This window comes from Corvus moneduloides, chromosome 9, assembly GCF_009650955.1.
Source record: "Corvus moneduloides isolate bCorMon1 chromosome 9, bCorMon1.pri, whole genome shotgun sequence".
NCBI lineage: Eukaryota > Metazoa > Chordata > Aves > Passeriformes > Corvidae > Corvus > Corvus moneduloides.
This window is the reverse complement of record NC_045484.1, coordinates 21,146,559-21,160,672: the sequence shown is the minus strand read 5'-3', so window position 1 is coordinate 21,160,672 and position 14,114 is coordinate 21,146,559. Positions and strand designations below refer to the sequence as shown.

General features: G+C 37.8%; 1 protein-coding gene and 1 long non-coding RNA gene across 4 annotated transcripts in view; one reads left to right on the top strand and one right to left on the bottom strand.

Moving 5' to 3' along the window:
* The window catches only part of ST6GALNAC3 (ST6 N-acetylgalactosaminide alpha-2,6-sialyltransferase 3), a 214,874-nt gene that overhangs the window by 188,231 nt on the left and 12,529 nt on the right, over nt 1-14,114 (top strand). Inside the window, exon 4 of one of the 3 annotated variants that reach the window (XM_032118361.1) lies at nt 2,117-2,310. The exons of the other annotated variants lie outside the window; for them this stretch is intronic. Coding sequence (XP_031974252.1) covers nt 2,117-2,147 — 31 coding nt within the window. The 3' untranslated portion in view covers nt 2,148-2,310. Of the gene's footprint in view, nt 1-2,116; nt 2,311-14,114 lie in introns of those variants that run through there. 3 annotated transcript variants of the gene reach the window in all.
* LOC116448226 overlaps nt 9,003-14,114 on the bottom strand; it is a 30,113-nt gene continuing 25,001 nt past the window's right edge. The window contains exons 2-3 of the long non-coding RNA XR_004241843.1: nt 13,487-13,606; nt 9,003-10,796 (exon numbers count right to left, since the gene is read on the bottom strand). This is a non-coding gene — a long non-coding RNA (uncharacterized LOC116448226). The remainder of the gene's footprint in view (nt 10,797-13,486; nt 13,607-14,114) is intronic.

Sequence of the window (14,114 nt, the reverse complement as noted above, 5' to 3'; positions counted from 1 at the left end):
AAGGCAGAATCATCCTGGATGTGAACAGAATGCCTGTATAAAAGATAACTTCTCAATCCTCCCATACCATACATTTCCTTGAGCCCATTACAAAAGATTTATTTCTAAATTGGAAATTTTTTTTTCAGCTGGGCAGAATGAGACTGTTTGTTGAACAAATGGTGTTAAAATCCCCAAGGCTCTGACTTACTTCAATAACGACCAAGACTACTGCTTGAGCCAGCTGATGCTCTTTTAATGAGCGCTGCTTGTCAGAGGATCATATCTGCAAGTTGCTGTATAAAATAACCATTTGCCATGAGTTCATAAAGCAGCCTCTCGTTTGAAATGGATGAAGTGTTGTACCAATCTCTGCAGCACAAAACAGACACTTGTTTGAACTGAAAGGGGAAAAAAATCCTAACCCAAAGTATTTGACAAGGAGGTTTTTTTCTTCTTTTTCTAAAAAATTGTTTTTCCTGTCTATGACAGGCTGCTTTGTGTTCGTACACAAAAAGCTCAATTGGTTCAAGACAAAAATGCTGATATACGAGCTTCAAAATGAATTTCAGCTTTGGCCTGATTGAATTAATACGAGCATGACAGGTTGCTTATTTAGCAAACTGGGTGGACAGTAAGATTAAGCCTTTTTCTGTGACAAGACATCCCAAAAAAGTCTCTTGCTGTCCCTTGTAAGGTTTTTCAAGGCAAATCAAGAAGAGACTCCTAGATAAATCAAAATGACAAGTTCAAAACATGTGAGCCGTTTTTTAAAGAAAGATCATCTCCATAACAAGCCCAAGCTTATTAATGTTGCATTCTGACAAGCACAACCACTTTATGATTTTGTTGGGTCCATGGACCTGATCATGCCATGTAACTACTGTACTGCTACTGCTGCCACTGGATTCAAAGCTAGGATCGCAAAGTTAAAGAACAGCATTTAGTAGCCCTGCCATCAGTCTGTTCTTTTTAATATATGTGTTATTTATGGCTGCAGGTTAGGTTATACCCTTGAATATCACATTTCTCACCAGAAACAGCAATGAGTAATTGGGTACTGCAGGGTTTAATGTGCAATACTGAGTCATTTTGATTAGACCCATATTTTATCACTCACACTATTAACATCAAAGATTTTTTAAACTACAATACTCCATATAGTTGGTATTAATGTGAATTAAGGAAATCAGGTTCTAACATGCTCAAGTACCTTGAGTTTTCTTTGTCTTGTGCATATCAAACCCACCTAGGTCACTGGTAAAATTCACCTTGTACGTGTGTACAAACTATCTCTGTCCTATGAAAATGAACCACTAAAGTTAATTCAGATTTGTTCAGAGCCTTGAACAATGTAAGTAATGAATCTTTCAGACAGTTAATTCAAGCTGAACAAAAATAGAATCCACTTAAATGTTACTACTGCTTGGATTGAATCTTACCAGCCTTGATAGGTCTGAAGATCCAAGCCTCAGTGGATGAGATCTGCAAATCCCAGCTACGATCTCTATAAAGAGAGGGGTGATGACTTGGTCTCTGTTTATTCAATGAAATTACTGCCCTTGCTTACTTTCTGACCAGAAACATAAATATGTAATTCTATTTTGCTCTAAAAGGAATTTTTACAATTCTAAACCTTTCTCCATTTTGTAGATCTTACATCCAGGATGATAAAATCATGAAGCAGGAATAATAATGATTTCCTGCGCAGAAAAATGTGTATGTTAGAGATGTTGGTTGAATGTTTCACCTCTATTAACCTCTCTTCCAAACCAGCAGAGAAGTGGGAATATTTACTTATCATACAAATTCAAACTAAGATGCTTTTCCTGTGAGCAAAAATGCTCACCAACTTTGTTTGCAAGGGTAAAGTCTTGTGTGGTTTGCTGCATGTGTTACCCTCTCACTAATTTTTCAAATTCTGTGATTCTGTAAAATTATTTGGCATTCTTAATGTTGGGAATAGTAAGCAATAGTCTCACTGGTATTTAATTTTTAACTTCAAACCTGGTAAAACTTCTATTCTTGTCCATCTGTCTCAAGTTGTCACAGATTTTCCAATAGTAACTAAACTGCTGTGTTATGATTCAGGCTCTATATGTGATATTTAGCATGCTGTGTCTCTTTGCTGTTCCAGGCTACACAGAAAGCAGCCTCTAGCATATTAACTGCCTGTTTCACCTGAAGTAAAATGGGAGAGCATTTTAAAAGATAAGTTTTCCTTTGTCACATTTCTTGCTTGTGCTGTAGGTTATCAGAGCCTTTTCCCCCTCACATGTAAGCAAAGACAGATACAGAGAAAAATTATTTCTTTCAACCACAGGAAGAATTTTCTTTGCTGTTCTATTAATATCTGACTGAAAGAAAAAGAAAAAATTCTGAATAAATGACTACAGGCATCTTAAAACCTGTAAAATTATTTTTTAAACAGGGCTTTTGCTTAAAAAATGGGATCTGAACATGTGTGTAATGGAGCCATACTCACAGAGGAAAATTACAATTTCTATATCTAGCATGTCAGGTTTCTTCAAGAGTCTAAAATGCATGTATTATCACATTTACAAACAGACCAATCAAAGCCTGATTTTCAGAGGTAAATCTTAGAATCCTTTTGAAGTCCAAATTTAAAATGTGATCATGTGTTATCCATCAGAGGCCACTACCAACTAGATTTGTTTGCAACAAATGTAGCTTTGGAGCATGGTAGTGCTAAGAAATATGAGAGAAACTATCCTCCACTATTGAATAAGGAGTGATAACAGCATCAGAAGTAGTACTAGTCCTAAAACTTGTCTCTGGGCTCCAGTGGTTCACACCAAGCATTTGGAGATGATACACACAGCCTCAGAGCTGGGATTCTGCTGAAACCTCTGCTGTGATACTGGGAGCAGTGCTCAGAGCAGGTAGCAACTGTATTGCCCTATATATCATGATTAATCCAGGACAAAGAACAGATGGCATGAGAAGGAGATGGATTCCATGAATATGGAGTGGGTGGCAATTGTAGCTGGTCCAAGCTTTGAGACCTGAGAGAGTAGTATTGGTAAATAGTGATAAATGTGAAGGGGTTGTTTTGTGCATATTACAAGTTACAGGAAGACAGAATGGAGTTGTCAGCTATCTGACAACTAATTTTTATACATGAGGGGTTTTTTATGGCTGCTTTTATTCTGTGATGTGTTGTTTCATTTGTTTGTTTGCTGCCAGGCACTGTGAGATTTCAGGATTCCCAGTTTATGAAGAGATGGCTTTGTGTGAGGTAAGCCTGGGAGACCAGGAAAGCTGTGGTTTCACAGTTAGAGAAGATGAATTTTCAACTAGTAGTGAATGTTTAAGCCCTGATTTTCAGGAAAATGAACATAAGCAAATACATTTAACTTTCCTTTGGGTTTTGTCCCACAAAGTTAATTGTTTGATGTTGAATTTTTATTGATGATTCCTTTTCCACACTGCAGTTACTGTATCAGGAGAAGGAATGCTTTGAAAGGTAGACAGAAGAGGAAAACACTCCAAAGGAAGTTGGACTGTTAGTCTCCTGAGACACCCAGTGTATGGATTTCGTTGGCTTGTGAAATGCACATCAGTCACACCTCCATTCAGATCAAGTCTGGCCTGTTTCTGAGACTCAGTGTCACAGGCAGTGAGTAATACCTCTACAGTGGAGAGATGACATGTTTCAATGGAGATGCCAAGGTGTAAGCATGGATTAGTTCAAGTGACCTCTTCTTGGCAGATGACTCGGTGTAAAATGGCTCAGCAAATCCCATGGGAATACATCTAGGATTTTATTCCTTTGCCCTTACAAACCAATTAATTAATTGTGGTTTTCATCCTTTTAATTGCTGTAATACTAATTTTTATTCCAGAAGAAACCAGAAGGGTAAATGATGTACAGTTTCATGAATAGATTTTTTTCTTACTATTTTCTTAGGAGAGTTTATCTCTGTACCTAATACATATTTTAGAGCATTATAGTTAAACACTTCCAGAATATTTTAATTCTCTTTGCAGGAAAAGAAAGTGGGTTTCAGACTTTCTAACAGGAAATCTATAAAATAATTTCTGCTTCATACTAAAGAAATATTTTCAATATTTACAACACTTGCACTGTTTTTCTTCTAAATAATTTCTGTCTCTTCCTAGAATTTAGAAAAAGGCCATCAGTACTTTTTTTCTTTCATCAAGATTTTGTTACTCCAGGTGAGGCTCATGCTGATTAGTGGGTGCCATATAGGTTAAATTTAGGATACTATTTCTATATGATATATAAATTCTGTAATGAAAACTGGTTATTTCTTTTGCCTTCAAAGTTGATTGCTTGCCCTTTCCAGGCCAGTTCATTTAAATTTTTGAAGATCTACTCAAACTTCATTGAAAAGAACGTTTTGTAAAATACGGAGAACAAGAATTGCAAAACCCTCAGGAACATTAGGTCAATTTATTGACAGGAATTTTGCACCATTTGGGGAGATGGGGTTGAACAATATCTGTCTCTTTTCTGTTTCCTGTTTGTAGGAGCCTGGATCCTGTGACAAGGCAGTCATTTTGTTGGCTGCTTCGTAGTACAGTTGCACTCGTTAGAGGGAGGAATATGCAGGGCTGGGTGAGAAAACAAACCTCTGTGAGAATTTGAGCCAATGAAGGATGGCACTCCGGGAAATCAGCTTCCCCATATTTCAAACGTGTTCAGTGAAAGGACAGACTGCACAGCAAAAGAGGATTTACTGGGGTTTAATCTTGTTTGAAATTCTGTACTTTGGAAAGTTCTCCAAGCATTCAGGCAAGGATGACGGTTTTTCTTTGCATACAAAAACTAAGCCTACATCCCACTTAGTTATGAGATTCGGGAGCAGAAGCAGACAGTGGTTTTCACTTTTTAGATGGACCTCCATTTGCTTTGCCATCACAATTGTATATTGCTGGCACATTGCCCACCCGGTAAGGGAGTCATTCAGGAGCTGCTAGGACAAATTCCATACAGGTAGTCATGTTGCCAATGCCTGTGTATGCCTTGTGGGATATCCCACAACTTGTCTGTGTAACTTGTATTTTGCAAACACATTGTTTTCCTGTTGTCCTGTGGTCTATGGTGCATTGTCAGGGCAACTGAGAATTAGATTTATCTTCTGTTGATTTGCAGCTTGCTCTGGGCTTGATACTATGATTCTGGAGACAGTGATAGTACAACTCTGTTACCTATGAGTAGGCCGTTTTGATATCTCACACAGCTTCCACGTGCTTCAGTTAGTAAGTCAGAATCTCAGAATCACAGAATCACAGAATATTCTGAGTTGGAAGGGACTCTTACGTGAGCATCCCATACAGGGATCAAACCCACAACCTTGGCATTACCGGCACCACGCTCTAACCAACCCATGCCTGCTGGATTCACAGGTGTGTGAACAGTTTAATAATTCTGCAGAAGTACTTGGAACAAAGCCCTAAAGGGTTGTTGTTTATTTTGGAGCACTCCAAAATGTGAAGGAATGTAATAATAATTCCATGCAACTTTGTGCAAATTCTATTTCTTACTTCTTGGGCAGTTGAAGCCCTTTATCCACGCAGTCATTTGGATATAAGCACACTACAGTTTGATGTCAGACCAAAAACCAAAAGTGATCACAAAGAACATAAATAATTTTACTTCATTTTAATGGAATTTTGATACAAATTAATTTGGATTGAAACTTTCTTCTTCTCTTACAAAGAGGAGGAAAGAAAAAATATATTATTTTCTGTAACATGCCTCTTCTACCTGCTGCTACTGAATGAAAATCCATCTTAAATGTAAGCCTCCACCTAACCACTTTGTCAAATATCTTTTCTGCCTCTCCTCATGGTTATTTTTGAAGAAAGCTAAGCACCTAAGGAAAAGTACTGAAAAGCTCACAGCATTATTTGCTTAGGGAGGAGTGCTTTACTAGTGCTCTTGTCTCAGGTTGGCAATAGTCTGCTGCACTGTATAATATTTGAATTGTGGGGGTTTGTAGCCACTGTTCAGGTAAATAACAATGTCATGCCAGGTAAAAGATACAAAGAGGTGAATTGAATGATTTAATCATAGCTGAGTCTGCTACTCAGGCTCCTAGAGTGGCAAAGAAATTACCATTACAACAATGATCTTTGTACATGAATATCAGGCATGTTTCAATCCAGGCTGGAAAAGACGTGGTTCCAATAATTGTCTTTATAGGCACAAGGCCGTTTTGGAGCTTTTTACTTATCCATAATCAAAAGATCAGATATTTTGCTGTCTTCTGGTGGATTTATTTTTTCCAGTTTCCTATTAAGAGAATTCTGGGAAGCTGCTTTACCAGGCCTCATGAATGCACATTCTTGGAGGGCCAAGATACACATTCGTGGCCACGCTGCTTTAAGACACGGCCCCTTCCTAACTGTGCTGTGCCTGCTGTTGTGCTTCCAATGTCCATGAGTTGGTCTAGTCTGGTTATTTTGCTTGCAGCAGGTTGGACACCTGCACCGTGTGCTCCAGAACTGTGTGGGATCAGCCACCTCCAGCTGTTTGGTGTTGACAAATTGGAGCAGTAACATCCTGTACCACACAGCTTGACTCAGGCAGGGTCTGACAGGCTGCTGAGCATGAGTGGGGATGGTACATGAGCTCAGCATAGATGGAACTGAGCTGCACAGACCTGGCTTTGCCCACCCCAGGTTCAGCTTTTCTGCTTGTTGATAATATTTCCCCTTACACACCTTGCATAAAACTGTGAGGGCTTGTTTACGTGCAGCATCAAACTGCTTAAAAAGGAACGTGTTGCCAATGTAGATTTCACCTCTGGATTGCAATGTGTTTTCCCATGGTTAATTTTCATGCGTTCATGCAATTCAGAATCACGTTTCATATGATTTATGGAATAGCAAAATAAGTTACCAAGAAGAGATAAACTTACATTTGTAGCCTTCATCCCAGACTCCCTTCTTAAGGGGAAACTCCAGAAATCTGTCGGAAAGACAGTTTTAAAAAATGTTCCAGGGAGAAATGAGGTCTGACTTATGTGCTCATTTACTGTGGTATTTGAGGACTGAGAGAGATAATATCTAGCATCTTTTCGAACACTGCTCTGCCCAAAATACTTCCACTCCAGTTGCCTGCCTCTGTTAACTCTGTTTAAATGTTATGGAGTCTGATACATTGTATTTTGCAAGTTAGAGATGGGAAACTTATTTCACAGTGCAGGGAAAAAAACCATTATTTCAAACTAATCCTTTGCCTGCACTCAGAGAAATCAAATAAAAATACAAAGGTAAAAAAGAACAAAGCTTCACTCATGTTTAGAGGAGAAGTGACAGTTCCCTGTTTGAAGAGCAGTTCTCTGGTTATACTTGTATAAGTAAGTGGCAAACTTTAATGATCTCAGTCGAAGATGTTCTCTCTTGTTCCTCCACCTGTATTATTGTTCTCAAGCTTTTGAACAATTGCTGAAATCTATAGAATAGTTTAGTTTATATTCCTTCCCCCACAAGTGCATTTTTATTTCTTACATCCTCTTAGGAACAAACAGAAGGAAAACAAAGTCATAATGTCACCTCTAAAATCATTCAATATTTACAAAGTGTGATCTTCCAGTGTATAAACTAGTGTAACTCTGCTCTTTGCCTTGTAAGGGTGAGGAATACTCTGATGGATGTGAGTGCAGTGTATGTCTGTGGTATCTGTAAATCAGTTAGTGTAGTCTGTGTGTGTTACATAGATCTGCTGAGGCAGTGCATGACAAAGTGTGTAATAATGAATACTGCACAATGGAGGACAATACTACACAGCATAAAGATAAAGGATAATGACAATGCTCTCAAATAACGAACCCCTGAGCAATGCTGGCAAACCTGTGAGGGGATGTAGGACGTCTTCATTGTTTCATATGGTAATAATCTGTGTACGCACGTGGTTTTCCTAATGATCCATGGGTACAGACTATTATATGAGCAGTTCAAGAAGAAACTACCTGTTTATACTGAATAATTTCCGTATGAATGGTTTAGGGTTGTGCTTTGCTTTTCTGAGATACGCAGTTTCTAACACTGGCTTCTTATCACAAACTTTCAGCCATACAACCTGGTCTCATCAGATGAAACAAGTTAAATGTAGTCAGATCCAGTCAGTACTTAGGTGAACGATTTCCAAGGTAATTCAAGAATGCATTGGGAAACGCTCCATAGCAGTATTCCTCTCTTGCCAGCATTGAACAAGCATCTCCCATTTTTTTGGGGAGTTCACTTGATACGTGGTTCTTCATCCTCATCCTAAATTATCCTCTATCATTGCCATGCACTAAGGGCTGCATTTGTCAGTGTGCATGTATTCTGCCAAAAACCTTTTGTGATGAAAGGTACTACATAAGCAATGGTGCCCGCTCAGACTTTATATTTTATATTTTATGTTTTATATTAGCCTTGTGCCGCCCTGGTTTAATAAAACCCAATGGAATGTTATTTTTAAAGCACCATTTAGGTCAGCCTTTGACTGAAGAGTACAGAGCACCGTTTCCTTGTCAAAAATACTTGTGCAGAATCAGAAGTGCTGGCATATACCTGTCAAAAGGACAAGATAAAGCAGCACTTCTGTTATCGTCTGTGAGATAAACAAGAATTATCATGCTTGTGGTTCTTTTTTTTATTTCTTCATAAGCTGTGATTTAATTGACTTATTGGACTTAAGGGAGAGCTGACCTGTACATTGCATCTTGATGTTTCTGTTTGCTTTCACTCTAAGCTAGCTGACGTAACATTTCTTTGTATTTGTGTAACACCTACAGTTCTACCTCTCTTGGAGAAAATGTATGGGATATCTACGCCTGAGAACTGTATATTATAATAGCTAAGAGCTATGATAAAGAATACAAACTCACTTGTTCTCATCAAGCTGTAAGATAGCATCAGCACAAAATGAGACAAAAGGCTATCAAACCTCTTGTCAGGAGAAAATGCAGATTAAATACAGATAAACACAAAGTACAAATGAAAGATGTGAATAGGCTTATATAATGAAAAAGAGGGAGCCCAACAAGCTTCTTTACTGTTTAATGACATACTCCAAAGACAAATATTACAGCTAAATTTTCAAGGAACAAAAAGTCATGCTTTTATTCTGCATTTTTTTTCCTGAATAAATAGCAAAGCCGTGGAACAATTTCCTTAACTGAATGCACAGAATAAGACCTACAGCAAAAATAATCAAACCACTATTAGTGTGATCATGTAATCACAATTGATTTTCTTGCTCTAAGATTATCATGATCCACCATTGTGAAGGAAAACCACACCAGAAGTGAATTATACTCTCTGCTATTAATTTGGGGATTCATTCCATATACTGTGTCAAAATGCTGATGCCTGTGCTCTGGGAACTTCCAGTGAACATATATCTTTAGAGCTAACAGCAAAATGAAGTTAGGAGTCAATCACTCCTAAATCTCTTGTATTTATATATAAAGCTGGATATGTACACTTCTAGAAAGAACAAAGGGATGAAATCTCTTTTTGTTGGTGGTGTTTCTTTCAGTTTGGAAAAAGAAATACTCTTCTCAATATTCTGGATACTTTGTAATATGCACTTTTGCACTATTTCCTTCTGCTGGTCCTAAATGAGGATGCTCATTTCCAAAACGTTTAAAGCATAGACAAGTTTGATTATGACTTTTAAAATCGGATTTAGGTAAGAAAGTCAAATTTATCCAAGCTTAGAGAGGTTTTGTTAATACCAAGCATATCTGAATATGCCTGTCTTTGTACCTTTGCAGGATTTCACGTTGCCTAATATAATGTTCGTCATGGTTTTAATTTTTCCTCAAAATGGATCTCTTTTATGTCTGCTGTTTACCATCCTTGCCAGAGTCATTGAGCACAAGAAATACAGTATCTACAAGATGCAGAAACTGCTTTCTTCCTTGCACTCATGTAATATGTAGTGGATGGTTTCAAGAAAGGATCTTTACTCTGTGCTTTACCTATTCATGTGTAGGATTTTGATTTCATTTGAAATGAAAGGCGTAAACCTCAGGTCTGGAAACTAATAGAATTTCTGCATTTACCGGCTGATCCATAGCCTTTAGGTTAGATTGTGTGTCAGCCAGCAGTCGGCTTGTTGAATGAAGCAATACTTTAAAACTAAAATGAAAAGATTTCTGTTATATGTAGCCTGACACCAGATATGAAGGCAGATTTCTACTGGCTTATTACTGGAAATATTTTCCAGTGTGTCTGATAAGCGAGACTGAACAAGCTGTAGGAAGTAGACCAAATCAGATAATGCTGACTTGCAGACCAGAAAAAAAGAGAGATGTATTTTCCTAAGTGTTGTGCCTTCACTTGACAAGACTGAGGACAAAATGGTTGGTGTAGTGGCAAAAGGCACTGCAGAGAGCAGGGAGTAAACCTGCTGGTTCCTGGGGGTGGCTGTTGCGTCTAAGCCTTTTTTCTTGTGTACGTTCATGGTCTGTGTCACGGAAGGTTTACATCTTAAGTGCTTGAGTGCATTGGCACTCTGGAGATGGGGCATGTAAAAAGGACTGGGAGAACATCAGCCTGGATCAGCTCTTCATTTTTCAGTGAGTTTAGGTATTTTTTTTTAAACTTCAGAGGAATTCAAAATGGACTTGCAAGAGGGTCCCCCGAAGGATCAAGCGCTGTGTTCTGCTCAGACTCTCAGTGCTGCACATCCTTCCTGGAAATACACTTGAACACTGAGGATATTCACAAGAGAAGCAAATTCTCAGTATGATTACAGGACCTTCATGATGTTGCAGGATGGAGGACAAAGGAGGGTCTTGTAGTAATTCTTAGAAAGATTTCCCAAAGAACTGAAGCAAAAAGATTCCTTTGTTATTTCCATGCCTAGGTATGAAGTGGGCATTACCACAGTTTGGTAGTTAACACAGAAAGATACTTAACACAACTTCAGATTATTTTTCAGATTGCATGTAGATAATAGATTATATCAAATGCAAACATAGTGCCACATTAATATTGCATGAGAAACGTGCATACTTTATTTGTTGGCCTGAAGACATTTAAAAAAAAAAATTGTTGGAAGATCCTCTTTATTCTAAGCATTTTTTTTTAAACAGCTTAGCTCTTGGTTTTGTACCTTAAATGTCTCTGCTCAGGGGAAAAATGAATTTAATTGCATAAAACCTACTCTGCACTGATTTTTCCAGGGAAAAGATTAAAGTTTTAAATGGATTGAGCGTCCGTGTAAGTATATTCACATTCATACGTGTCTGGACTGAACATGCCATCTGTGGCTTCTGCTTTATTTTTCTTACTGTAAATTTGGAATTCAAAATAACATTTATTTTGTGAGGCAAAATCAATAAATCATTTAAGTTGTCCCACACTTTGTATAACTAATTGTAATTAGTATAATGTCTTTGTTGGCAAGAGCTTATCAGGAACATAGCATGAAGAGGCAAAGAAAAAGCTTTATAAAGAATGATGTTGTTTTGTAAAGCTAATTGTGACACTATCTCTGCTATTGTGTGTGATTGAACTCTTAATTTTTAATCTGGTGTTCCTTCCAGCAGTGTAGCTCCTAGTGTTACCTGAGGTTCTCTGCAATATAACCATTGTCAGTTCTAGATTTTGCAGTTTGGTGCCAAAAGGATGTAGTCTAGACTTGAGTCAGCTAAATTGTGGCAAGTGGGTTGCAATTTCTAATTGTAATGAATTAGCTTGTTTTGATGTTTGTTATGCAAATCTTGTAGATAAGAATTCATTTAACTGTGATGTCCTGAATTTGGTGCTAGGGGAGCAGCCACAGGCTCCTCTGATGGATCCTGTCACATGTATGGCCTTCTCGAGGAGCTGCTTGCCTGCAGAATTCTGTGGCAGCATAGCCAAGTCTTACCTAGATGATACTGGGAATCACTGAAAAGATGATATTACTAAGAGAAATATAATGTGGAAGACAAATCAGAGCATTTATTTATAAAGCAAAGGACCACTGTCACACTTCATGAATGTGTTCTAGTAACTTGGCTTCACTGGAAGTATCATATTCCTGGTACTAACTGAAGTCCTCACCGTTCTTGATACCTGAGCATTAGCTTAGACTGACAGTGAGCTGGCTAGATGATTAGTATGATGATTCTTGTGTTTACTATTCTCACAAAGCTGGATTGTGAAAGACTTGGAAAATTAACTAATTTGCTACTTCAGTTGATAGCAGAGAAGCCATAAAAATTCGTGTTTAAAGCATTTCACTGCCATTCTAATAAGTATGGAGATTTTTCTCAAGGCTTCCACTTGTATTATTAACCTCCTGCAGACTATTCAATGAATATTGGAAGAAAATATTCTGAAATTGTCCAGTGTTGAAGAAACTGTTCAGTGGGATAGAAGGATATCTTCTGTGACCCATAGTTTCTCTTCCTGTGAGCTTCTCTGTGGCAGTCTCCTGCTTTTCTGAACTGTTTGCTGTATCTTGCTTTTTCTAAAGGCTGCCATCTGAGAGAAGAACGTTTGCCATTCTTGCTCTGCCTGCAATCACGGTGCTGCCTCCAATGTAAATATTTGAGCCAGTGGCTGCAGGCATGTACTGAATAAGTGTAGTGACTCTGGGGGAACAGAAGGGGAACGACAAAAGCTAATCCTGTGTCTCCTGAGGATTTGGGACCCTATATTTTAAGTGGGGCTTTAATTAGGCTTCAACCTCTTTTGCCCACAATGTGCATGAGCAAAAGATGCCCATCAGAAAACCAGCTACTATGTAAGCCAGGACGGGTTAGAGGAAGTTTCAGTAGCTCAGATGTGAGCATTATTTCTTTCTTTCTTGATAGTTGGACAGAGGTGAGTTAATTAAGAAAGCAGTGAAAGACTTGATCCATTTGGATGGAATATAAATAAGCAAGACCCTAATATTGATATTAAACTGTAATGTGATACCTATATATGTGAGTGTGCTTCATTAAAATGTATGTTACAAAAAGAAAAAAACAAGAAAAGGAAAGAGAAATATTTTGTTCCTTTTATACTTTAAGGAAAAGTTAATCTGGAGAAAGATACAGTAGTAAAAGAGAAGGCAACATCTGTGTTAATTAGCAATTCGTCTTCAAAGCTTGACTGATGGGTTACATTATGGCCTCTTGCAATTGAATTAAAATTCAGACACATGCAAGTTCTATTTTTACCTCCTTTTTCCATATCAGAATAATTTGTCTGGATTTAAGACTTATTTTTTGCTAAAAATATTGATGTTCCATAATCTAAGATGAACCTTTGGTTAGTGCAAATAGACAGTGTAGAGAAGAGCTCTGTGGCTCTGGATGCAATTCCAGAGCACATGGCTTAATGACGTGATGTGGTGTTAGGGAGAAGTACATGTACTTCCTCCAAAGAATCTGGTTTTCTTAGGTATTTGACAGTTCAGCTCTTTGGTTCAAGAACTGTCGTGTGTGTACAGTGCCTTGCTCAGTGAGGATTCACAGTGCTACTGTAATGCAAATAATCAGTTAGTAATTTAGCAACAAATTAGGAATTAATTTTAGAATACCTGGAAACACTCCTCTGAATACCACAGCTGGGACAGACGAGTTGTTGATAGAGGAATGTGCACCAATGAAGGTCTGTCTAATCTGTAGAGTTTGAATTCTCTTTTTCTGGTGAATATTATCTGTTCAGAAATAAAACTTACAGTTAATATTCTGGCCCTCCATAAGCCTTTTCTTTTTGTGTGGGCATCCATCCTGGTAAAAAGCAAAGTTCTCAGATAAATGTGAAATGTAGAGAGAACAATGTAACATCACCTTCCCTTCCATGTCAATATCAAAGAAGTAGTGCTTGAACTACCACAATGACTACAGACTGTGGAAAATTTGAAAGGGTATCAGCTGATGTAGATCAGTGTGGGTTCTGTTAGCTGGGTATATTCCCACTTAAACGGACAGAGTTAGCGTACAATCTCATGCTAGCTGTTCTTTCATTTTCACCATAGCAATAAAACAAAATATCTTTATAAAAGCTTTTGCTCACATTCCAATGTCGCAGACATCCAATGTACACCTTTACAAAGTTTTATCATATTTTTGATTTAAACATAAAAAAGACCCAACCTAATAGAAAATGTTTTTATGAAAAATTTAAGCTGCTTTCAGACAAGGTTAGGTGAACTCTTTTCAGTA